Raw genomic sequence first — 26,684 nt, forward strand, 5'->3', positions numbered from 1 at the left:
TTATCTATTCGTTATCAAGAAATTTTTGCAATATAGCGAGATTTTCTGTAATTTTTTTCAAGTTTTAGTCAACTAGAGCGAGATGCGACAGCGGCGATCTCTTTCTAGCGATAGACGGCTCTACGTAACAGAACAGGATAGGAGCACTATAGTGCTGATAGATGTGATTCTTTCCATTCGATTAACGTCAGACCTCACTAATAATTTGTTTATTATACAGTCTATGATGACATACCTGTATGCGACCGCAGTCAACTTTAAGGGCCCGTCACATGAAGCGTCGATGCAATGATATTTTGAATGACCTAGATTCAAAACTGAACTTTGTTTTCTACAAAAGGAGACACATTGAAATGACAGACTCGTCGCTCGCAGTGTTGGGCTGCCTGTTCCAAATTTGAATAGCTTAATTAAAAGTGTATGCGATTGCATCGACGCGTCACTTTGCATTGTGCACTGACTCTTAAGGTGGCCTTCCGATCCTCGCGGCAAGCCACCGCGACCGACAATAATTCAAATAAACTGCTACTATAGCTATAGGTTTCATATTGCTGTACGCCACTACAAAGCAGCTCGGCGGCATGGGTCGCTAGACCAATGTCGATAGAAAATGAAACCTATAGTCTAGGTCATAAAGTGGAATTATGTTTGAATTTTTGTCGGTCGCGGTCGCTTGCCGCGTTGATCGGAACGGTAGCTGGCTGCGTTCAGATGAACGTGACATGTTACACGAGTCATGACTGTGACAGGAATACGGACACGGCAAGGAATAAGGATCCTTCTAAAATTTAACGTTACTTACACTTCTAAAATGTCACAGTCATAGCCACTGCTGAACGCACCTTGATACCGCTTTTACCATTTTTCGTCCATTTATTCCCACAATCGCTTTTACCATTTTTCGTCCATTTATTCCCACAAACGCTTTTACCATTTTTCGTCCATTTATTACCGGCTAAGACACATTTTTATATACCATGGGCTTATTAGAAACAAATTATAGTTAACAGAATAAATTTGTATTACAATAAATACTAAGACGTTTTAAATTGTGTAAACTATATTGGTATATAGTTACAAATTTAAATCGATTTTCGAATTCGATAATATATCGTTCGTTTACATGACTATATAACACAAGACACCCATGGTATAATCGGCCACTAATAGAAAGGGTGTGAGACAAATGTAGCCTACATAATATGTTCATAGCATGTAGACTTTTGTTTAGAACCACAATCTAAGATTAAATTCGATCGACTTAAGTCCACTTTCACCAGTCTGGGTTACAGTTAGTTGTGGATTATATATATCTTGTTATCTTTCTCTTTATATTTACGAAGGAGAAGGCTAGATAAGACGTTAAGACTTTGCGCTATCGAAGTTTCTGAGAACGGCAAGACATAAAATCTCTATTATACGACGAAATGACGTCACGCGTCAGTGGGCTTCTGCCTGACCGAGCATGCTATCTCGCTCGGTCGGAAGATCTTCCTTTTCGGCCGCCACGCATATCCATACTGGTGCAAGTCAGTCTTAATTTTTATTGCGGTTTACATTAAAATTAGTACTATAGATCGCTTGTAAGTTGTAGGTTAGACTAAATTATCTACGACCGAAGCGTAGGTTATTTGTCTCGAACCCAATCTTTAGGCGAATTTAGTTGCCAACAATGAAAAGGCGGATGTTGGCTAACTTATTGCTTAGACATAATAGGAACCCGCGGGTAGACACAGAACACTCCAGGCCAGCTGGGTGAGGGCTGCCAACGATCAGTATCTTTCTTAATAAGTTGCTCGACAACGGAGAGTATCCTCTCTATATTGATCTATCGTTGTCACTAACGCTATCATTAACGGTGACTTAAGACGAATATACCAACATGAAGAAGGCCAAACGCGCTGGCTATTTAAGGTAAAACCGCACCGGGCGTAACTACGCTGCAGTGAAATGAAGCGACGTTCCATATCGTAGCTCCTCTGCCTCATACGATTTCGTACGAAGAACGGTCGCCGGTCGACGGTCGAAACACGTGACGTGTCGCGTCGCTTTGCTGCCGCGTTGTGTCGCTTAAGTGCGATCGCGCCTTAAGATTATTTTTACGACAGGGTTGTGCCTTACCACAAACCATAGGGTTGCCTAACCTCTCGCGAGCCTGGTGGGCCGGGACCGCGTCACCGCGTCTCAGAACACGGAGTCGGCAGAGCGGGACAGTTGCACGGGGTGCGAGGGGGAGCGCGCCAGCCGCTTGCGCGGGAGCTTCTCGAGCGTTGACAGCAAGTGGGGGAAGTCCGGCCGCTCGCCGCCGCGGTACGACCAGCATACCATTAGGATGTCCTAGAAAAAAAAATTGGTTGGTGTAAGCTAGAATCCATACTTTCATACTAATATTATAAAATGCTAAAGTGTGTCTGTCTGTCCGTCTGTCTGTCTGTTACCTCTTTACGCCCAAACCACTGAACCGATTTTGCTGAAATTTGGTATGTAGATATTCAAAGTATCTACATCTACATACATACCAAATTTCAATAAAATCGGTTCCTCGGTTACCAAACAGACAGGCAGACGGAAAGACAGACAGACACACTTTAGCATTTATAATATTAGTATGGAAATACGGATAATCGGAATAGTTAAATCTACAATTTCATTACACATCATAACAAACTAACACGTCACGTAAAGTATAGTATAATATTCATAGCTGGGCATTAACTCGTTAATCCGTTAATCGTTAATTAACGAAGTTAACATTTTGATTAACGGATTAACTTTTAAGTTAACTTTTAAAAATATTAACGGACTCGTTAACTTCCGTTAATATGTAGAAGTCCGTTAATCGTTAATCCAATGCCTACTATTTACCGCACGGCACCGCGGCGCGGCGCGAAAACAGGTTCAGACAGTTAGTATGAAACGACAAGTGTCGGGCGGGCGAGCAGCGCGGCGCCGCTGCGAGCAGAGAGTAAAACAAAACCAATACTAGATATATTTTCAGGCGCGTGCGAGTGAGAAGAGAGTTGTTTCGTTATATCATTTCATTACTCAGCGCCGGTGCTTATAGAGAGTGATTTGTTTATTGTTGCATATCATTTGCATGTTGATAAAGAAGAATGCAGTATAATTTAGTTAGGTAGAATACAATAATTATAGAAGTATTTTGTTTTGTCCCTAACATTTTAACTTCCAAAACCTTAAACCGTTTTGTACGTACACTAATGCAATGATATAAGTTACCACAAGGCCATATTACATATTAACGGATTAACGATTAACGTTAACTTGCGTTTATTCGTCCGAAATGTTCTTAGCTTCGTTAAACGCTATAACGTTTAACGAAGCTAACATTTTTTTTAACGGATTAACGATTAACGAAGTTAACTATTTGATTAACGGTGCCCAGCTGTGATAATATTGATATATCTCACTTTGATATCCCGGGAAGCGTGCATGTTGGCGAGCGACTGCTTGACGCCGCGTCCCACCTGCCAGATGATCGCTTCGGGTGGCTGACCCTTAAACGGGTATTCCCCGCACAGCAGCTCGTAGAACACCGTCCTGTACAATAAGGGTGAGGTTTTTTTATAAAGAGGTTGTTATTGTTGTCTTTCTTACATTGTCATTTGGCAATTAGTCACATGAAAAACTTCGACTTTGTATAATCAGTTGTAATCAATGACGTTTTCGTACGCTTATATCTTATAAGCCATCGCTTTTTAAGCTGATATGAAGTGACTTAACGTTCCGTTAATGTTAACATCACACACTACCGTGCGTGCGTACTACCGATTTTTATCAATATAATACCGCTAATTCAAGGGATGAACATGCGTAAATTCGCCTGATTTCTCGCCAATCGTGTCGGTCGTCCCTGGGTTATAAGAGTAAAGGAAGACAGACCTGAGTACTGCATACTTAGACATTTTAAGCTTACTCCTGCGTAGCTTACATGTGTGGCGGTACCCACAATTAGCCTAACATTCTTGCATCGCGCTATCGAAGTTCTCTAAGTGCGTCGGTATATATGCGACAGCTGAAATGTATCACGTGGGCTCCGGCCTGACCGAGCATACCACCTGGCTCGGTCGGAAGATCTTCCTTTGCGGCATCCACGCAGTGGGACTATGCGACCCACACCTGGTTTCACCGGCCACTATTATAACCCGTGTGAGAGGTATTACTCACCCGAAGGCGTACACATCTGTAGCCTTAGAGAAGGGCAGGTGTAGGGAGGCGTGCGGGCGCAGCGCTCGGACTAGTTCCGGCGCCAGATAGCACAGCCAGCCCGGCGGGATGCCTAGACTGTCGCCGCGAGCGCTGGAAGCAGAACAAAAGTTTTAACATTATATTTATGTCCCTTTACTATGAAAATATTTACTGCCTTGACAGCTCGTAACCAATTACCATTTAACGATAATTACCATTTATCATTTAACCATAATTATTAATTACCATTTACTATTTAACCATAATTACCATTTAACAATAGTGTAATACGTTAAATCAGTGTGCTCTGTTGTGAATAATGAATAAACAGTTTAATCAGATTGCATCTTTTGCCTCTGCCAACCACGCGTGTGTGAATTAACCCTAGACAGAATCAAACCCCTCTCTACCCCTAATACAAACTATTCACACAACAAATAACTATACAAGGCCTTTGCACATAAGAAAAGTCTTTTGACAAATGACAGATAAACAGAGCGAATCTTGAAAAGCTGCGTAGAAATTTATTTATTAGTAAGGGTGTTAATAGAGAATCTGCATAACAAAGGTGCTGCCGACTATCGTCAATCCTTGTCGCAAATCTGCAGTGTCAATCAAGATTTGCGTAAGATGGTATTTGGGGGAGGGGGCGGGGCTTATAAACGGGTCCGATACGTTACGTAGGTAAAGGAGGGTCGAGCATTGTATTCCGTAACATTCTTCGTAAGTCGCTACATAAAGTTCGTTTTCCCAAAAGTGTTTAAAATATTTTCCTTCAGGTAAGTGTACTCACTTATTCCCGAAGCACAGCTTGGTGACGCTGAACAGGCCGAAGTCTGTGATGACCACCTTGCCGTTCTCCAGGAATATGTTCTTCGTCTTGAGGTCCTTGTGGATAATGCCCCGCGCGTGTAGGTAGCCCATACCCTGAAACATAAATTTATTGATGTCTATTAAAATTATTATTAGTATAATTTGACATATTATACAGACAGACAACAAAAATTTACCGCGTAGCCTGCAAACGTGGCTGTAGTAGCGTCGAAGCCTGCGTGCTTGCGTGCACGTGTACATATATGCACGCAAGAATGCACGCACGCAAGTATGTACTTACTTACGCACGACTCATCTACGGGCGACCTGCGAGCGGCAATGAAACAGGTGCGTACAGTGTCATACCCTTGCACAGCGACGTCACGATGGCCGGGGACGGGACATGGCGTCACCGCTGTCGACCGTACCTGCGAAATCTGCTGCGCGCCGATGACGCTGCAGTTGGGCGTGAACTTGTCGCGGCGCAGGTGCAGGTGCGTGTACGGCGTCATGCCCTTGCAAAGCGACGTCGCGATGGCCGGGCCGGGGCCTGTGGCGTCACCGCTGTCGACCGTACCTGCGAGATCTGCTGCGCGACGATGACGCTGCGGTTGGGCGTGAACTTGTCGCGGCGCAGGTGCAGGTGCGTGTACAGCGTCATGCCCTTGCACAGCGACGTCACGATGGCGAGCCGCGGCGGCTTCATGCACGCCCCCATGAACAGCACCAGGTTCTCGTGACGGGTCTTCCGGAACGTCGCCACCTGGGACAACAGCGGAAAGCGATATTAATGTTACTTTATTGTTGACATCACTGGCCGCAACGTCAATGGTTTTTAAAATCATCAATTTATTAATTTATCGATAGCATAGAAAAAAGAACATACTACAGTACATAATATTACCAAAATCATGGTGTATTTTGAAGTTAAAATGATTGGATGACATAAACATAACCTGCAGAGTAAACAGAACTAACGAGTAGGCCGACTCAGAAGAGATCTCGAAATTTATACGTTTGACGAAGTATGTCATATCGGCCGGCGCGCGCCGTACTAATGCGATACTCAGCATTGTGAAACATGTTGAAAGTGACACTCGCGCCCAACTCGCGTATATTCGCCCGTTTGTTTGAAGTCGAGGTACTCCTTAGTTCTGTCTACTCTGACATATTCATATTATCACTTGTTCACTGTTAGCTTGTGGGAAGCAATGACCGGTATCTATTTGAAACCGCAAACGTCACCATAGCGTCATTACACAAAGCCCCTCATACCTCATGCTTGAACGTATCGAGCGGCGCCGCGGAGTCTGACAGCGCCGTGACGTGCAGCAGTTTGACGGCGACGGCGCCGTGCCACGAGCCGCGGTACACGGTGCCAAACCGCCCCGCGCCGATCACCTCCACCAGCTTCAGTTCGTCGTACGGGATGTCCCACTCTTTCATTGATAGCTGGAAACATTAAGAATATAGATTATACTAGCTGACCCGGCAACATTGTTTTGTCATATAAATTATTTCTAGTATCAATATAAAAATCAGATAAAAACCTATTCTCATGCCTAACGAATGTACTATTAGAGAAGTTGATTCCTATGCAAATCGGGGACCTAAGTAGTTTGGTCGCGTTACTTCAAACCCAGCTGACAGATCACAATTAAGATTGAATTGACATATTCGACCAAATAACGCTGGTCTGTCAATTGCATAGGAATCAACTGCCTCGATGGTACCATCGAGGCAGTTGATTTCCAGGCAGTCAACGTCATTTGGTCGGATCATGTCAAAATTTTTGGAGGAGCCGTTTTGAAGGAATCCGTGCACAAACACTGTGACACGAGAATTTTCTATATTAGATTTAACCGATTCAGTGCGGATGACACGGGAGCCGTGTCATACTCGTTTTTAACGTGTGGCGTATGACACGGGAGCCGTGTCATTTGAAAAACGATTGTATCTCCCTCAAATTACACTTTAGAAGGTTCTACTCTGAACAAAATCATCTTAATTTTCCACGTAGAACAAGCCTATAGGCTTCGCCTCTGAATATTCTGTGAATTGAAAAAAAGTAGGGGCCGTCAACCTTTTTTAAAAGCTGTATTCATTGCGGATTATACGGCAGCCGCGTCTTATGGGCTTTTAACGTGTGGCGTATGACACGTGAGCCGTGTCATTTAAAAAGCGATTGTATCTCCCTCAAATTACACTTTAGAAGGTTCTGCTCCGAACAAAACCGTCTAAATTTTCTACGTAAAACAAGCTTATTAAAATTGAAAAAAGTAGATGCTGTCTCCTTTTTTAGCCCACCGTACATTATCCAAAATTTCTGATCACTAAGATTCGGACGCCCTCCGGAACGTACTCTGTTCATACATTTTGTTGTGGACCCCGCATACTATCAGAATTCTGACGTGTCAAAATGTATGCGTCCGACTTTTTCTGATAATAAATTCGGATAATGTGCGGCCGGGCTTTTTAGTAGTAAACTTTTAAGAAAATAAAGAAGTAATATTGGGAGTCCTCATGGTTTCCATCATCAGATCACCACTTTTGTGAACATGGTACCAACTCGGAACCGTCAAACTCAAGTCGGAACAAATGCCCTATACAACAAAAGAAAAATTTTGAAAATCCGTTCACAAACGGCGGAGTGATCGTTGAACACACATAAAAAAAATATCCACAGCCAAACGTATAACCTCCTCTTTTTTTGGAAGTCGGATAAAAAATATTAACTACGAACTCCTTTAAATTTATCTACGAACGTATAATTTACTTTGGAAACCCAGATCTATTTAATATAGGTTCATCTGAATAAAAAAATCACTTACCTGCCATTTTCAGGTTTACACTTAGTAAAACTACTCGAAATAAACTTAAAACAACGTAGCCTTCCGTCAACAACAATAGTTTGGGTTCAATTAAATAAATTAAGTTAATACAAGCGTAAAAAACAAAAAAAAACATAAAGCTTTTTGAACGTGGCGGATGACACGGTAGCCGTGTCATCTACTTCTATGGCGTATGACACGGCTCATGTGTCACGGGAAAATTGTATGCCGCCACGACTGAAAGTCTTCAAAAAGGTGCGCCGCATTGAATCGGTTAATAATCACTTGAAAGCAACACAAACCGTCTAGGATATTAGAGATTTAGATTATTATCAAAGAAGTAATTGTACTGTGTTACCAGTTTTTTTTCTTTATTTAAAGGCCTTACATCGTAAGATTAAGTCTGCCTTATAACAGTAATAATGTCTCATATATGGTCCAGAACCAGTCTGTGGTATAACTCCCAGTACCACAAAGCAAGTGCTCAAGGAATGGGGTCACAGACTATGCAGGAAGCACTGGGCTGAGACCCCTGGCCTTGAACACTCCAAGGCACTAATTCCTGACTTCAACAAGAAACAATCAGAATTAGTGCTCACCTTGGGTAGGAACCAATTAAAAATCCTTACCAGAAGCCTAACTGGGCACTGCAAGCTCAACAAACACCTAAACAGAATGGGTATTTGTAGCATAATGACTTGCAGATTCTGTGAGGAGGAGGATGAAACACCTATTCACCTTCTCCTCGACTGCCCTGCTCTACTACAGAGCAGGAACAGGCACCTTGGTCGCCACGAATACTCGTCCACAGAGGAAATTCGTGGCACCAACAACCCCAACCATATCGTTCAATTTATGAGCAGCATTGGGTTGGGGATGATACTCTAGTGCGAAGGAGTCACAATAGATCCTCATGGGTCGCAGTGACGTCAGGGCTACAGTGACCTGCCTTCTATAAAAAAACAGTAATAATTACAAAAAACTTAGATCTAATTTTAGTTTTAATAAATTTTGTTTTGATTGGGTATGAACAATGATGTTCTACTTATACAGATCTGTTACGTCCATACTATTTTCCGGCTTAAATCTCTTCCTAACAATTTTCAAATTCAAAATTTGCAATTTTGACAGATAAGTGAAACAAAAGATACGAAAAACCATTTACATAAAAGAGACAGTTCTATTTTTAAACATCGAATCGTATCGCTGTCTCTTTCTTCGCCTGAGCTATGACGAAAATTCGATTTTTCCAGATTGTTCGGAAAAAATTCTTGAAAATGTAAATAATTGAGGTATTTATTGCAATCAAGACATGTGGTAAGAGATTCCATGTGTTTAGTTTTTTTTTGAGTCATAATTGGTACATTTTCGAAACGCGCATGACGTCATTTTCAATTTATGTAGGTAAACAAGACGCGGCACGTTCGTGACTGCGCTCAATGCAGACTAAACAACAGACGGCCCAATTGGGCCGTATTTGAATCTTCACAACGCGCGCGGTAGTAATCTATCTGCTTCGAGTATTTCATCATTGGGTATGAATAAAAAAAATTAAGGATTAATATCCTGAAGATAGAAAATTATATTTGTTCGTTTTATTAATAGTGCAAATATCATTATGCATATTTAAATAATTTTATTTAAAATTAATTTATAACGGAGTCAGCAAAATATACGAAATTACATTACATACTTCCTCAAATATTCTTCTCCGGTGAATAATGGTCATCGTCATATTTTATTTTGATACTCAATAAAAAACACACAAAACGAATTTAAATTGAATTTAGAATAGTTTCTTTTTTTTACTTTTATGTCACAAACCAACAAAGCACAAATACAAACGGCCCATACCGCATTGATGACTAAACTATATTATAATGTTTTTGTATCGTTATCTTCGTAGTGCGAAACGACAAAGGATGCGTAGAGCGATAAGAAAGCTCCGTAGTATTGACCTCAGAGACTGATTCATGTTATATTCTATTGTCAATAATAATAATAATTGTTGTGGCAACAATTTTAGTTGCAGCAATGTAAATTTTGTTATTGTTGGCACATTGCTAATATATAGCCTCACGAGTCACGGAGTTACATAAAAGTTGCGTGGTTTTCAGAATAAAAACAAAATGTCGTTATTTGAAAGTCAGAAAAAAGAAAATCCGCCAGTTTTTGAATTGGCGTTGTGGCGTCTAGACACTAAATTAAATTGTTATAAAATTATTTAGACAGATACCTCCCTCTCATTTACACATAGCTCGCAAGCGTGTTCGATCCTAGATATCCACTATACAGGGTGTTTCAAAAGTAGTATTCATTCTAAACAAGATTTGTTCTACGACTTTTGGAATTTCGCGAAAAATTGTTGTTTAGAATGACCCCCTGAGTCACTCTCTTTCGGGTTACTATACCACTTTTGCAACACCCTCTATAGTTCACTTTCACATGTTTCCATCTCACTCGCACTCATGTAACTTACGCTATTCTGTCTCGGCCAGCGATTGTCTGTGACGGAGTCCTGCCGCCCGCTGTCGGTGGAGCCCGACCCACTGAGGGACACGCCCCCCGAGCCCTCTGAAAAGAAAATAATATAAAATCGATTTACAGCTCCCATTTCATAATAATCTTCAGTCACTTGAGTTATTTTATTTTCAATAAAGTCTAGGTTCCGAAATAAAACCCAGTATACTGATCAGTGCTAAAGACGTAATGTATTCGATGCCATATCGTACTGGTATGCTACTTGTGAAACAAGTGTGACGTATTAAAAAATATGGCATCTTAACAAAGTCATATACGTCAAGGCACTGGCGTATAATTCGGAACGAATCAACAGTATGGCGTCGATATAATGTCTAGACGTACCGAGCATAGGCCAGTATACTGCGTTAAGTTTCGGAACACACCGATAAGCAGTTAGAAAAGATGTCACCAAAGAAATGTCGTTCAAGTTCGTACCGATTAGCTTACTACAGTTGATGACACTATCTTAATGTTTTTCATTGCATTATTATACTGTATACTTGTATATTTCAACTAACCACTCTTGATGCTCGCAGTGAGATCTTCCTCTTTGATGTTGTTGATGCGCGCGGGGGACTGCACCGCCGAGCCCACGTGGTTCGGACTCGACACTGGCGCCACCACTGCACAAGTTTCGTTACTTTAATATTCTATTTTCAAATGCAGCACTAGAGCGAGTTACGCGGTAACGCTCAACGTAGACTGTTTCAATTACAACAACGCTTCGTAGAATCAAGCACTGTGAAACAAACTATTTCGTGTTACATAAGCGCGGCGAGCGTCCGTGTTAAGGTCACAGCACACATATCAACTCGGAAAAGGATCGTCACCGTATCGCCTTTGGCCTCGCCGTCAACCACCAGGCGTCAACCAGGCGTCAACTAGGCGTGAACCTAACGTATGCACGTAACCAAAGCGTATCAGTAGCGCCTGCACGTCAACTCAGCTACGGCTAGGCGACGCCTCGCTTACGGCTCGGGGAAGGGGCAAGGGCGGACGAAGAAACGTAAGCTTGAGTACGGAGACCTGTAGGCGGGTGGACGACGAGCCGTAAGCGGGTGGACGACTAGTTGACCACGCGTCGCATCCCGGTTCGAAGCCTGTTCCGAGGCGAGGCGATTACGTTACATTTCCGCTTAGTAGTGCGTTGCAGTAGGGAGTTTCATACAAACAATATTGAACGGCTCGAGCCGATACGGTGCCGATCCCTTTCCGAGTTGATATGTGGGCTGTGACCTTTAGCTAGCGCAGTCCGTTTAAATTAAAAATTCGGTGATGCCCGCAACTCCATTGTGCAGAAAATAGTTTATTGCGCGGGAACCGTACAGTTTTCGGAACAAAAAGTATCCCATGTCCGTTCCCGGAACTCAAGCATCTCCATACAAAATTTCATCTAAATCTGTTCAATGGTTAAGCCTGAAGAGAACAGACAGATACACACACATGCATACAAAGCAACAATCTTAGGAGCCGTTACGCCACTTCCTCATAAGTGCTGGATAGGCTATCCACAACTTATCTGACAAATTCTGCATACTTTGTAAGTCAAGTTAAGTTGTGGATAGCCTATCCGGCACTTATCAGGAAGTGATGAAACAAGCCCTTACCGGGGAAGTTAAACTGTTTGACGTGATGGTGGTGCGGCTGCGGCGTGGGCGGCGCCGCGAGCGCGGGTGACGACGGCGTCGAGCTGTTGCACGACGACGAGTTAGACGAGTACTCGTGGTTGCTCTGAAATGAGGCTTATTGTTAAAGCGATAAAGTTTATTAAAGCTTATTCGTTCAGATACGACAACGAGTTAGACGAGAACTCGTGGTTGCTCTGAAATTAGAATTGAACAGCTTATTCATTGTTTAGGATTTTTATTAGAACGGCGGAATAACTTATGTTGACGGATACGATTAAATTACGACTGTATCGTTCGCCTTAACCTGAGTGGTCTCCGATTCTGCACACCTGGGTCACACTACATCCCTGCCACTATTGTGATATCATTTCATTTATTCATCATTAAATCTGAGAATTCAATACCATACTGTTATTTGAGTTATTGAGTCGATGTAATGTGCGAATACGTTTAATTAACTAAGTAACTATACCATAATCAAATAAAAAGCCAACTTCTTTTGAGTTTTGACTGTGATATTTCATATGTGGATATTTTTACATAATATTGTTAGGCATGGTATTATTAGGGTGGTATACTCACGCTGACTGAGTGGTGGTGGTGGTGGTGCGTGGTGGGTCGGCGCCGCGCGGCCGGCACGTGGCCCGCCGACCGCTGCGCGAGGTAGCCTGCAACTGTTCATCATGATATGCAGTATGTATTTTGGTTAGTACTGTGTAGTGTGTACTGTGTACTAACGTACTATTAGAGAAGTTGATTCATAGGGAGATGAGGGACCTACGTAATTTGGTCACGTTAAGTCAAACCCAGTCGACAAATCTCGAATTACATTGAATTGACATTATCACACCAAATGACGTCTGTCAACTGCCTATGGATTAATTTCTTCGATGGTACATTGCTAGAGCTCAAACCATAATTTTGATTAAAAAAAGGCATAAAGGTCACACAATGTATCAGACCTCAGCCTCGAAATAAGAGCGGCGCGTGGCGTACTAGACGGCCTCCTGCGCTGCCGCCACCACTCCCTCCCCACTGCCCGCAAAATTCGAGGCTGAGGCCTTACATTTAGACAAGACAGCTTACGGACGTTGAAATTCAAACGTTAATCGTGACTGGGACAAGGCTCAAGGGTAAACGACGAACCGTAAGCGCGACGACGAAGTAGGATAGTCTGCTCAATCAAAACGCGTCCCCGATTTAGTTTGTTCTTCCCCAACTATTTGAACTAGTTGTGCAATAAAGTTTTGTCATAGCGCTTACCATCCTTGTGAAATTTCTCCTTGAAGGCTGTCACAAACTCGGGGGGTAGACCGCACGAGGGGGGCACTTTCGGTTCACAGTCTCTGCCAAAACGAATATACAACATTTACAAAATAATGTAAGGCTAATATCATCTTGACTTTATAATATAGCTTTTTATATTGCGTGAATAATATAGTATTTACTTTTAATATAATCACTGACCTCCATTATACAAGTATTGTGTGCCTATTTGAAGCGGAATCAGCACCCCCAATGCGGGAAAAGAGAACTAAATCTGACGTAACTTGCAAATGGCCGCTTAATCGCTATTTGTTGTAGAAACTAGTATCAGTTCCAAGTACTCCCACTACTGCTATCAGCGCCAATATGGCGACTTTCAACCGTCATTTTTACGTCAAATCTAGTTCTCTTCCCCCGCATTGGGGGCGCTGATTCCGCTTCAAATAGGCACAAAAAAAAGCTGTCATTTCAAAGGGTATCATAAGTCCAGCGTACTTGTATAATGGAGGTCAGTGTACGTAATACAGGCAAAAATCCACCCACCTGTGACATTTAAACTTGCACTCCTTACACTTGAGTCCGGACCCAAACAGTATCTGTTTATCGCAGAAATCGCAAGTCGCTATCATGTTGAAGGACTTGGCGAAGCGGTGAGCTATGTCGTGGGCCATGCAGCCCCCGAGCGGCGGGGTCCGCGGCGACCCGCCCGCTGTGGACCCCAGGGTGACGGGGAGAATGGGGACCGGTGGAGGCTGAGCGGTGAGAATGTACATCTGGGGAGAAATGTAAAGTTACTTCCTAGTCGTATCCTCATGGCTGAGGGACGTGACCAATATTTGCTTTCCGGGATAGGGCTCTCCACTTGTCTCTGTTTTTGGCCTGATGCAGTGCCTCCTAAAACGTGCAGTCAGTAGACTTGACAATCGCGTCTGTCCATCGTGTAGCCACACTGTCTCTGCCTCTTTTCCCCCAGCTAGTACGTGGGTCACACTGAAAGTGTTTAGAACTAGCCAGTAACAATTATTACTAATGAAAACTTTTTTTAAATTACAATTTTAGAACTCTTTGGTAACATAATCTGGTATATTACATTTATTTGTCGTTTGTTTTGGTGAATTGGCGGCAAATCTAAAACTCTTGTTACACGTGAAAGTGAACTTAACGCGAGAAAATTTTCTGTTAATCATTTTTTATGACTTTCGTTGTGGGCTTACTCAATAACAAAGCTTTGATAGGCTGCTGTTACCATTTCATAATGAAGCCCCATCTCGTGTCACTATTTACAATTGGTTTAACGAGTTTAAACGTGGACGCAGCAATCTCACTGATGATCCGCGTGAGGGACGTCCTTTAACAGCGACTACTGAAGTTAACATTAGTGTTGTGCGACGCATGATAGAGGGAGATAAAAGAGTGACCTACCAGCAGATACGGGCAAGTCTAGGCATTGCTATGGAGTCAAGTTCAAAAAATATTACATGAACATTTAGGCGTCAGGAAGCTTTGTACCAGATGCATTCCCCATACTTCAATCGACGACCAGAAACGCCTTTGCATGGACTGGTGTCGCCAAATGATAGATAAGTCCAACGGCGGTGACTCAAATGCTGTATTTAACAACCTCACAGGTGATGAAAGCTGGATATATTGCTACGAACCCGAAACCAAAAGACAATCAGCTCAAGGGGTGTTTCATTTCAACACAACAGTTTGGCCAACTAAGGTAAAGAAAGGAAGAAGTCAAGGCAAAAAGATGATTGCCTCATTCTTTGGTCGGAAATGTAATTTTGCGACAGTTGTACTAGAAGATGAAAGGACAGTTACTGCAGAATGTCTTGGAAAAATTTCGACAGCAGCGCCCTCGAAGCAGGACACTCCTTCACCACAACAATGCTTCAGCGCACTCCGCGAGACGGACTGTTGAATATTTGACTATGGCACGTGTTGAGATATTGAGTCATACGCCATATAGTCCTGGCCTGGCGCCCTGCGGCTTTAATTTATTCCCAAGAAATAAAGATAAAATTCGAGGTACTCGCTTTACGAGCCCTGAAGATGCGATGAAAGCGTACGAAAATGCAACAGAAGAGACCCCTAAGGAAGACTGGGCCCACTGCTTTTTTCGGTGATTCCATCGAATGTGACGATGTGTAGAGAGGATCGGAGATTACTTCTAAAAACAATAAAAGTATTGTCAACTTTCTACATTAAGCCGTTTTTCATTTTCTAAACATTTTCAGTGTTACCTAGGTATAAGACTCAGGGGATAAAATAAGTATGTTAATAAGTATGTTACAGCCGTTGATGTTTCGGAATAAGTTTTTTTTTGTTTATTAAAGTTCGTTATGAACAGTATTAAGTACACATTCTTAAGTAGTGTTAAGGACACATTGATTACATTTGAAAAGTTTTTTTACCAATTTGAATGGCACTATAAAACACACACTATAATTCCAAATTCACTCAATTTTACCCCAAAAAGTACAACTGTATCTGTAGAAACCCCTACAAACCTCCAGAATGAAACAAATAAAATATTAAACTATGTAATGTCCTAAAAATGCTATCATAAATTTAACGTAATTTGGTCGCGTTACGTCAAACCCAGCCGACAGATCTCGAATAGCATTAAATGAACATAATACGACCAAATGACGTAAGTCCGTCCATGGTACTGTATAATGTTATGTAGGACTGTATAGGTAGTTACTTACACAAGTATTTTTTAACTTGGTGGGGGCGGGGTCCGGTTCGCGGGGGGAGGCGGGCGGGCTGCCGTCCGTCCCGCCCACCGGGGACGATTGGCTGTTGTCGCTGATTAAATAAAAAAAGAACATTAGTACAAAATATAACCTTTAAATGTCAAAGTTTCGCTGTTTTATATTAAATTAATTCATTTATTTCATAACGTTTTACAATACCATACAAATGTTTACTTCATTAATTGCTTTATATTGTTTGTAAGACCAAAGATAAATGTTTTTTTTTTTTGAAAATACCTACTCTCTCACATTAATCTAATAAGAGGCGAAAGTTTGTGTGTGTATTTTTTAATTCTTTACGCAGAAATTACTGAACGGATTTGATGAAGTTTCTTGTAGAGTAATTAAGACTCTTGTATAACAATTTGATCCGCTTTTTATACAGGGTGTAACAAAAATAAATGATGTAAACTCGTGACGTTCGGGAGCTTGCCCATACAAAAGTGAAAAAAAAATATGGCCTTTCAGCGCTGCTGTTTTCACAGTGAACTCTTTATAAGGAACACATACACACCCTGAAGTATTGTCACTTATTTTTGTTACACCTTGTATAAGATAGCAGTGTTTCTGTGAGTTCCTGAAGTTACGCAAAATAAGTCTAGTTGGTAGCATAAAGTTAATATACCAAGGGGAATAGAGCAACAATCTCGAGCTGTCAAACGAAACCGAAATTGATTTACGTCTGTGTGTAAAAATTTGTTAACGCATACACTTACAGAAGCATCTTTCTAAGAGATTAAATTGTCAACGTGCCGACTGGACGTCAAAAAGATGAAAAAGATTGGTTCTGCTGTCATGTATCACACGTCTCTTTTTATCACGCAGTGTTACAGATAGTGACATCTCTCTTGCTCAGGCCTTTGTTTCTCTATTCCGTTAGGTATATTAACTTTATGGTATGGTAGTAACGTCAATGGCGTGCCGAAAATGTGAAATTTAATTTACTGGATTTCAACCTATTGTACTTCAACTGAAGTACCTTCGGACAAGTGTTAAAATAAAAGGGCAAGATGCAGCAAACACTGTTTTGCCATAATATAGAATGTGGGAATAAACTTGAAAAAACATACGTGGGAGAGCCATGCTTCGGCACGAATGGCCGGCTCGACCGGAGAAATACCACGTTCTCACAGAAAACCGGCGTGAAACAGCGCTTGCGCTGTGTTTCACCGAGTGATTGAGTTTACCGGAGGCCAATCCCCTACCCCATTCCCTTCCCTACCCTCCCCTATTACCCTATTCCCTCTTAAAAGGCCGGCAACGCACTTGCAGCTCTTCTGATGCAGCGAGTGCTTTCCATCAGGTCATCCGTTTGCTCGTTTGCCCCCTTATTTCATAAAAATAAAAATAAAATTAAAAATAGAATCTTTTGCATGATATGAAATAATAACACCTATTATTTCATATCATGGAGAAGTTTTTTAAGTCACGCCGATTTCAAATAAACTTCTGTAACGCAATTCAGAAATGTGCGTCTTGTCAAATAATTTTTATTCAGAGTAAATTTTTTACAAAACTGTTTCTGGACGTCGAAACTATGGTGCCTGCCACCACCGAACCGAGAAAGCGAGAAAAAAAATACATATTGATCGATTCCCAAAAGTCAGATCCACAAAAAGCAAACAAAATATTAATTATTAACACAATCGGTCCAGTCATATCAGAGGATATTGGTAAGTAACATCGCAATACCGGTACTATTAACTAGATGACGCCCGCAACTCCGTTGCGCCAAAATTCATTTATTGCGCGGGAACCGTACATTTTTCCGAGATAAACAGTGTCTTATGTCCTTTCCCGAGACTCAAAGTATAATTTATACCAAGTTTCAGCAAAATCGGTTCAGCGAATTGGGCGTGAAGAGGTAACAGACAGACACACTTTCGCATTTATAATATTAGTATGGATTACATGTCATAACCAGCCTTACGCGTTATATACTAGACGGTAGACAGGCCATGGCACGGCCGTGACACATATCCGGGGAGTGTAACTGGGTCAATGACAATGAGGCCAAGGTTACACCCCGACATTTGTAACACAGCCCTATTGTCTGCCCACTACCTAACTTCTTGAAGGTTTGCAGGTCGTATAGGTCCGGAAATACTGCTGGTGACAGATCGTTCCAGAGTTTTACAGTGCGCGGCAGAAAGTTACGCGAGAAACGCACGGTGGAAGACTCATCAAGGTGATGAGGATGGTATATAAGTGATACCTAATACTTTAGGGTGTATATGTGTTCCTGACTTAGAATTCACTTTTAAAGTAGCAGCACTGAAAGAGTAACTTTTTTTTCACTTTCGTATTCCCATACGTGGTATTAGCATGACGCTGGGGGCGCTGGGGGCGCTGGGGCGCTTGCCCAATGCCCATACACATCAGAAAAGAAATTTTGCTCTTTCAGCGCTGCTACTTTCAAAGTGAACTCTGTCAGGAACACAATATATCTCTTAAAGTATTATCACTTATTTTTGTTACACCAGCAATGTATGCTCCGATTTTTTCATACAAAACTAGACGTTCCGCGCGGCTTCGCCCGCGTAAATTAGGTATTTCACAGAAAAAATAGTCCACAAAAAAAAGCCTATGATCCTTCACGTGGTCTACTTCTTATCTGATCCAAATAACAGAAAAAGACTCTAGTAGCTCGTGAGATAAGCTTTCATTTAATTCATTTTTTGATTCCCTTTCATATAATTTCCCCCGTTTAATTTGTATTTCTGAGGATAAACATTTTATTACGGATTTTTGCGTATACCACACAATCTCTTATTCCAAACATTTCGGCTATATACAAATGGCTAAGGGTGTGACAGACGGTGGATTTTGATGATTCATGGCCACAATATCTGGACAGTAACTTAAATATTCGGTTAAATATTAGTCATGCTATACAGTTTAACGCCTCCGTGGTCTAGTGGCTCTTGACACAAGAGGTCGTGGGTTCGATTCCCGCGTTGGAAAACATGTTACTTCAAAGTTTGGTTAGGACGATGCAGGCTGATCACCTGATTGTCTGACAAGTAAGATGTCACCTGATTGTCTGACAAGTAAGATGATCCATGCGTCGGATGGGCATGTAAAAAGTCGGTCCTGCGCCTGATCTCTCGCCAGTCGTGTCGGTTTTTCGTCTCACTGTGTTATGAGAGTAAAAGGAATAGAGAGTGCTCTTACTGCGCACACACTTGGGCACTATAAAATTACTCCTTCGTAACTGGCCTGATATCAATGAAACCGGCCACGGTTAAACAGTGTTTTCAAGTCAATGTTGGCTGTAGTCAGTGTATACCTGAGGTCGGAGGCGTCGGGCTTGACGGACAGCTGGGACTCGTGCGAGCGCGACTTGGTGAGCGCGGCGGGCGCGGGCAAGTGTGTCTGCTTGCGGCGGCCGACGGGCGTGTTGGGGGACTTGTTGCCTGGGAATAACGATTTTCATTAGTATTTTTAATACCCCATTTTCTGCGGCTTGTGCATTTAGTGAAACCATTTTTATAGTTATTCGGTAGTTTGTATTTTAATGGTTTAAACTTAGAATAATATAGGCAAATAGATAACGCCCGTACTCCGTTGCGCCAAAATCGGCGCGGAAACCGTACATTTTTCCGGGGTAAAAAGTATCCTATGTCCTTTCTTTTTTTTTTGGAGTCCTACTCAAAGTATCTCCATACCTTTCAGCAAAATCGGTTCAGCGGTTTGGGTGTTAAGAGGTAACAGACAGACGAACTGTCACCAGCGTATTTCCTCTTAAACGGCCGTCAATGCAGGCAATGCTCCTTCAGCTCTTCTTATGTAGCGAGTGTCCATGGGCGACGGTAGGTGCTTTCCATCAGGTCACCCGTTTGCCGGCTTATTTAATAAAAAAAAAAGACAGATAGTCCGACATTCGCATTTATAATATTAGTAAGGAACAAACATACTATGTGAATGGTTCCGTCTATTATGCGAGTTCTCGTGCTTGGTGCGCGGTGAGCCGCGGCCGTGTCGCTCCCACGAGTCCCAGTACAGCGGCAGCTCGGCGGCTCCGTCGCCGCGCGCCAGGGCCTCTGTAAGAAGATACAATGTGTGAAGGATTAAATATTATCTGCATATCTAAATGGAAATGAATTTTCAATTTTCTTAGTCTCGCTAAAACTCGGGAACGCCTGAATCGATTTGGCAAATTTTAGTCTTGAAATATTTGTGAAAGTCCAGGGAAGTTTTGTTTGTACGGCGGACCTAGGTAATTTGGTCGCGTTACGTCTAACCCAGGCGACAGATCACAATTAACATTGAATTGACATGTTCGAAGCGAATGATGTTGGTCTCCTTAACGGCCTAGGAAATAATTTACACGATGGTACATGTTAAATACATAATAGTGGATCCAGAGAGTCCTAACCTATGCTTATCCTAGTCATGCTATAATATAGATATAAGAAGTCCTTGTAGTTTATAAAAAAATAAATTGGTTTATAATCTGGTTTTATGTAACTCTAGGTAGGTGTAGGGAATGTTATTATCCGAATATACTCGAATAATAACATTCGGTAGGTAGGTGGTATTGAAACACCAACCGATATAAGTCCTCAGCCGCTGCATCGCGCCGCACAGTCGTCGGGCCTCCTCGTCTCGGGCGTTACACAGCAGCGCTCGCAGCTCGTGCTCCGTGCGCTCCCGCAGCGCCTCCAGCGACGCCACCCGACTGCACACCGCCTGCAGACACACCAACATACTTTAGTAGAAAATTTTATGATTAAATTACTATTAGTAAAGTTTTGAAATAATTATTACAGACATAATATGGGTATGATTTACTGCTAAGTGTCTATACACACTAGGCCGAAAAAAACGCGGCCGAAGTTCGGTATGCTATGTATTTTAAATTACTGATGACCCACCATGCCACGTCGCGTTAGTATAATTTAATCGCGTTAGTAATTTTGGCGTAATCATGCCGAACTTCGGCCGCGTTTTTTCGGCCTAGTGTGTTTAGACACTAAAGATGTATAATAAATATGTATAATAGTAATAAGTAACAAACAACAGTCACCTCGATAGCATCCACGCTAAGACCCACAACACGGAGCCATTGTCGGAGATTGGGGACATCGTGGAGTTCTCGCTGCAGCTCCTCCCCAAACTGGGCCTTGATCACCAGCTGCTTCGAGAAGTGCTTTAACAGCTTACCCTGGAACAGGAAAAAAAATAATTACCGGATAGGAAATATTAAAAGGGAAATAGTATTCTTGAAAGTTAACTCCCAAAATGGATTTCAAAGTTTTATTCCCCAATTCCGCTTTATTTTTCCCAAAATAAGTCTCAGTATAATTAAACTACAAAATAGTAATTTCTAAACATCAAACTGATTGATTACAAGCTCCAAAAATCTATTGTATGATTTTTTTAGATGTATTTATAACTATTCTGTACACAGAATATATAACACTAGTTATATTATATTCCGTGATTCTGTAGGTTCATAAGATCTGGACTGTTCAAACACAATTTTAATGATTATCATGATAAATAAACTAAAAATGTAGAAGCATGGTAATAGATGCAATTTAAATATTTTATAACCATTTAATTTAGTACCCCTATATATATAAATTGAAGATACATATTTATATAATGTTGGTCAGTATTAATAATATAATGAGTCATAGCAAAGTAAAACAATAATAAATATTGCATGTATTACAAAATATAAAAATAAACAATAAAACAATGTAAACCAAAATACAACTTAGTGTGAACTTCTATTGTTCAAACAATAATGTACAAAAATAATTCTTTACATTTTAACACCTCAAAAATAAACTACTAGTACTTGACTGTCTTCCTACAAAATTTATTTTAAAACATTGGCATTGCCGAACAGAGTGAGAAGGGATCCTCTAAAAACTCTCATACTCACACCCGTTTTGTGGCCAATAATCATTATCTTCCGTACTCTAATGTGACCTTGAAGACTAAAAGAGATAAATATGAAATAAAAATCGGCCAAGTGCGAGTTAGACTCGCGCACAAAGGGTTCCGTACCGTTTTTTGTATGGGAGCCCTCCCTAATTATTTAATTCACTTATTTAAATTTTATTATCTTATCTATGATTTACCTTTTTACGAAAAATGCGGAAATGTAGGTGCATGAAATTTTGCAGGTAAAGGAGTGCATCAAGCTAATATTATTTTGAAATTATGCTTTTATCATACGTTTTTTTAACAAATAAAACATCACACACGACAATGCGCTACAATGAGCACACTCAAAAAATGACAGCTTTTTGAGTGACAAGCCTATACATACGAACATAGACATAAATATATTATTATGCCGGCTCTTGATATAAGCGAACGCGTTGGCCAACGCGTCTGCAGACGCGTTGGCCCAATGTGTAGAACGGGCGTTCGCGCGTTGGCCGTAGGTATTTAGACGTTGGCCGACGCATCTGCGAGCTTGCCGCGCGGGTCGGAAATGTCGGCAAAAGATCAAAGGACATTTGTCGCAAGCTTCGCGCTCCATCCACACATAGGCCGCGCGATCAGTTTGCCCGGAGTTATAATTATGATAATTATTATAATATGTAATAATTTTTGTATGTAATAATTTAATAAATAATAAGTAGGTAATAAAATAATTACTTATATTATTTTAATATTATAAAATATTATGTAAAAGTGAGTTTATTTCTTTGTTTGTTACGTTTTCTCGCCTTTTATTTATTTATTTCCAGAATACTCTTTAAAAACTTTTTCTTGTCCACATTTACAAAGTAATTATAAGCTGTGAATAAATAAACAGCTGCAGCTGTTAGCGACTAAACATCCATTTTGAATCCGTCCGCACATTGGCGCGATCCAAAGCATACTGAACGACCTTCCTATGTGTGGATTACTCACAAACGCCGTTGCAAGCGCACTGCCAACGCGTCTGCAGACGCGTTGGCCAACGCGTTCGCCTATATCAAGAGCCGGCATTATGTCTATGCATACGAATTATACTCTTTTATTTATGGTTAAAGTCTGTTGACAACAAGTTGACAAATTGAAAATGGATTATAGTTTTTTTTATTGAATCTTAGAAACTATTAGACAATGCTTACACAGCCAGTTTGAGGTCGGCCGAGTCCCAGCGACAAGATTTAAAAAAATATATGATAAAGTCAATATATATTTTTTAAATATAGTAGTCCTAATATCGTTGAAACTAAGGTCGAATTTCGACCATTGGGCGATCTCTAGTATCTTTAAACGAGCAATTCTTGTATATATGTATATAATTGGAATCTCGGAATCGGCTCTAACGATTTTCATGAAATTTAATATATAGGGGGTTTCAGGGGCGATAAATCAATCTAGCTAGGAATCATTTTTAGAAAATGTCATTGATGTAAATGTTATTGATATCGAGCAAAAATACCAAAAAAAACATGTTTGTTCTATAGGAGCCCCCCTTAAATATTTAATTTATTTTGTTTTTAGTATTTTTTGTTATAGCGGCAACAGATATACACAATCTGTGAAAATTTCAGAAGGCTAGCGGTTCTTGAGTTACAGCCTGGAGACACACAGACAGACAGACGGACAAACGGATAGACATCGAAGTCTTAGTAATAGGGTTTTTACCCTTTGGCTACAGAACCCTAAAAAAGGATTTGGACCATAGAGCAAGAATGCTTTGATGTAATGTATTGCCTTCCCACCTCCATCTTCCCAGAAGTGGGAAGATGAATTAAAAATGACAGCAGGAAAAACTTGGACAAGGACAGCGCTAAACAGAATAGAATGGAAAGAAATGGGGGGGGGCAATTGAAAAAAAAGGGCAAACAGACCGAGACTATGGTGCTACTGACCTGCTGGAGTCAGTGGGTTAAGCTAAAAGAAAAATCAAGAAGTCTTAAAAATAAAGGCTATAAATAAAAATAAAATAAAATAAATGTATTGCCTGCCCCAACATTTAAAATATTGCTCCTAGAACAATTAATCCATCAATCCCGAAGCGCCACCCGGATGTCGCATAACAATTGAAAATCTATTATGTCTGCAATTCCCACGATTGAGGTATTAATCAATCGCTACTAATATTATAGAGATGAAGATTGTGATAATGAGTAAACTCCATATATAATATAATATAATACCTTACATCCATATAGTAAATCAATTTAGGAAACAAAATATTTCTACTAGTAAAACAACTTGTGAATTGTGATCAATTTAAAATAAAGATTTTATGTAAAACCATAACCAAAGCTGTAACATAGGTATATGTTTGAATATATTATTAATTGTATTACATTTGATTTTATAATAGTTTTAATTATAATCCTTTTAGTTGTATGATTGGCAAACACGGAATACATTAGTATCTTCTTTGAATAAACATTAACACAGTTTAATTATTATTAATACTGTGATTGAGTCATATTTTATTTAGGTACCTATGCAAGTAATTTGATGCCACAATAAAGAACCATCTATATATATATATAAAACTCAAAGGTGACTGACTGATTGACATAGTGATCTATCAACGCACAGCCCAAACCATTGGACGGATCGGGCTGAAATTTGCCGTGCAGATAGATATTATAACGTAGGCATCCGCTAAGAAAGGATTTTGATAAATTCCAATCCCAAGGGCTTCAAATAGGGGATGAAAGTTTGTATATAATAATATTTCTTAACGCGAGCGAAGCCGCGGGCAAAAGCTCGTTTAAATATATTTTAAACATGTCAACGCATATATATATATATATATATATATATATATATATATATATATATTTTAATGAAATAAGGGGTCTCCTACATAATAAATTATGTAGGAGACAACCTTATAGGTGAACATAAAACAATATTTGCAACAACAAAGTGTACCTAGCAAAGTGTGAGGTCTAAACTGAGAAATGCCGAGCACAATTGTTCTGATTGTGCCATGTTTGGCAAGACCCTGACTCAAACAGTTCAACTGACACACAATGATACACTGAATTGCTAAATATCATATCATAAATATTTCATTATTATGACAGCATTTTGTCACCGAGCATTTCGTAACTCGGTGGAAATGTATGGACTAAATTGGATATTATTGAATAACTAATTGAAGGTTCAATGCTGCTATAGCCTGAAAATGGTCAGCTGTATTTAAAACGGGTAGTGACGTACTATAGAAAGCAGAGTAATCGGTTTCCTAGCACGTTAACAATTAAAAAATCGTTAGTTATGAATACGAAATAGACGTAGTGTAGTAGTGAGGGGAGTGAGAATGCGCGCGTTTATACTTTCTACAACGGCAATGAACTATTTGCCGCCATCCTTGAGATCTAGGCCTTGAAGCTCAGCTTATTGACGCGTTCAAGGGCATATCATGTTTCCGCAACATGTTAGCTGAAAAATATTCGTCCCCGTACCTCGAGCGTGCGGATTTCTTGCTGGGTCAGTTCTGCGCTGGTGGAGCACTGCGTCCGCAAGCCTTCCAGTCTATCCGCAGATACGTCGATCATGGACTGGATAGTTTCTATCAACTGAATTGCATCACGAGCTCTCTTTATTTCGTACTCGTTCTCTGCATCCATTACAAATATCACAGCACTGTATACGATCCGCTAATCACTACTTATACATAAAAAACTTTCTATTCATTATAAAATATGAATATCAATATACAAAACATTGCAAGTATTGTATTGCCGAAACAGCGGCCATGTCCGCAGTGTAGCCATATTATTTAATAAAATGTACCAAGTACCAACTACCAAACCTCCCCGAAAATTTTATACTAAATAGTGACTTAACATAAAACATTACAGCCATTATTTATTTTATTGAAAACTAGATGTTCCGCGCGGCTTCGCCCGGGTAATTTAATAATGTCACGGAAACCGTACATTTTTCCGCAAGGAAAGAAATAATTTCCTCCGTTTTTTCCACATTTTCCTCTATTTCTTCAGCATACGATTTTCTATCGCTAAGATTGTAAGACCCAATAAGCGTTCCTGGCTCATAGAAGATCGCAAATAATTTTTAATCAGTTTTCGTTTGCTAAAACTTCGTTCGCAGCTTGCGGAACGTAGTAGGAAGAGTAAATTCGCAGAGCAATACAAAATAAATTATGGAGGCACTTCACATGGCTATTACACATCACAGTATTCGCCAAACAATGACCATGTGTAGACGGTATGTTTGACAAATATTGGCCTTATTTGCCTATTTGACAAATATGACCAATACCAAATTCACGTATCCGTACCTTTGTCGGTTTTTGAAGCACATCAAAGGAGTCAAATAGGCAAGTAAAGAAAATCAAGTAAAAGTTTGGTATTTGACGTACATCTGTGGAAGGCCGTATTTGCCTTTATTTGCTTCTTTGTGTATACGTCAGTAATTTTGCCAAATACAACAAATAGCAAATACAAATAGCCATGTGAAGTGCCTCCATTAGGAAAAGCATCCTGCAAATCATGCGCATAGATCTGTTGCAAAAGATAAAAACTGTTAGCCTTTTCTATATGACCAAATAAAACCGGAGCTTGCTCTTTAAAAACGTTAAGTTTTACGCGCCTCGCGAATAATAAATGTTCGTGCAGCTTGCGTGCAGTACGTCTCACTCCATGCTCAGGGTATCGGTCAAGTTGATATGGACATGAAATTGCTGTATCTACTTGTGTTAT

At 40.6% G+C, this 26,684-nt stretch overlaps 1 protein-coding gene across 1 annotated transcript; it reads right to left on the reverse strand.

Annotated features, from left to right (window-relative positions):
* Nucleotides 1-1,047: 1,047 nt before the first annotated feature.
* Nucleotides 1,048-25,718, reverse strand: LOC121732874 (kinase suppressor of Ras 1). The gene is made up of 18 exons (XM_042122878.1): nt 25,425-25,718; nt 21,059-21,196; nt 20,583-20,721; nt 19,947-20,072; nt 19,319-19,445; nt 15,982-16,081; nt 13,811-14,040; nt 13,265-13,347; nt 12,584-12,675; nt 11,981-12,104; nt 10,892-10,996; nt 10,330-10,424; nt 6,295-6,471; nt 5,597-5,782; nt 5,000-5,133; nt 4,186-4,317; nt 3,429-3,558; nt 1,048-2,337 (listed from the first exon to the last, which is right to left on the reverse strand). The coding sequence occupies exons 1-18, from the start codon at nt 25,587-25,589 to the stop codon at nt 2,185-2,187; spliced, it is 2,436 nt and encodes an 811-aa protein (XP_041978812.1). The 5' UTR covers nt 25,590-25,718; the 3' UTR covers nt 1,048-2,184.
* Between the last annotated feature and the right edge of the window lie 966 nt (nt 25,719-26,684).

Source organism: Aricia agestis, chromosome 13, assembly GCF_905147365.1.
Source record: "Aricia agestis chromosome 13, ilAriAges1.1, whole genome shotgun sequence".
NCBI lineage: Eukaryota > Metazoa > Arthropoda > Insecta > Lepidoptera > Lycaenidae > Aricia > Aricia agestis.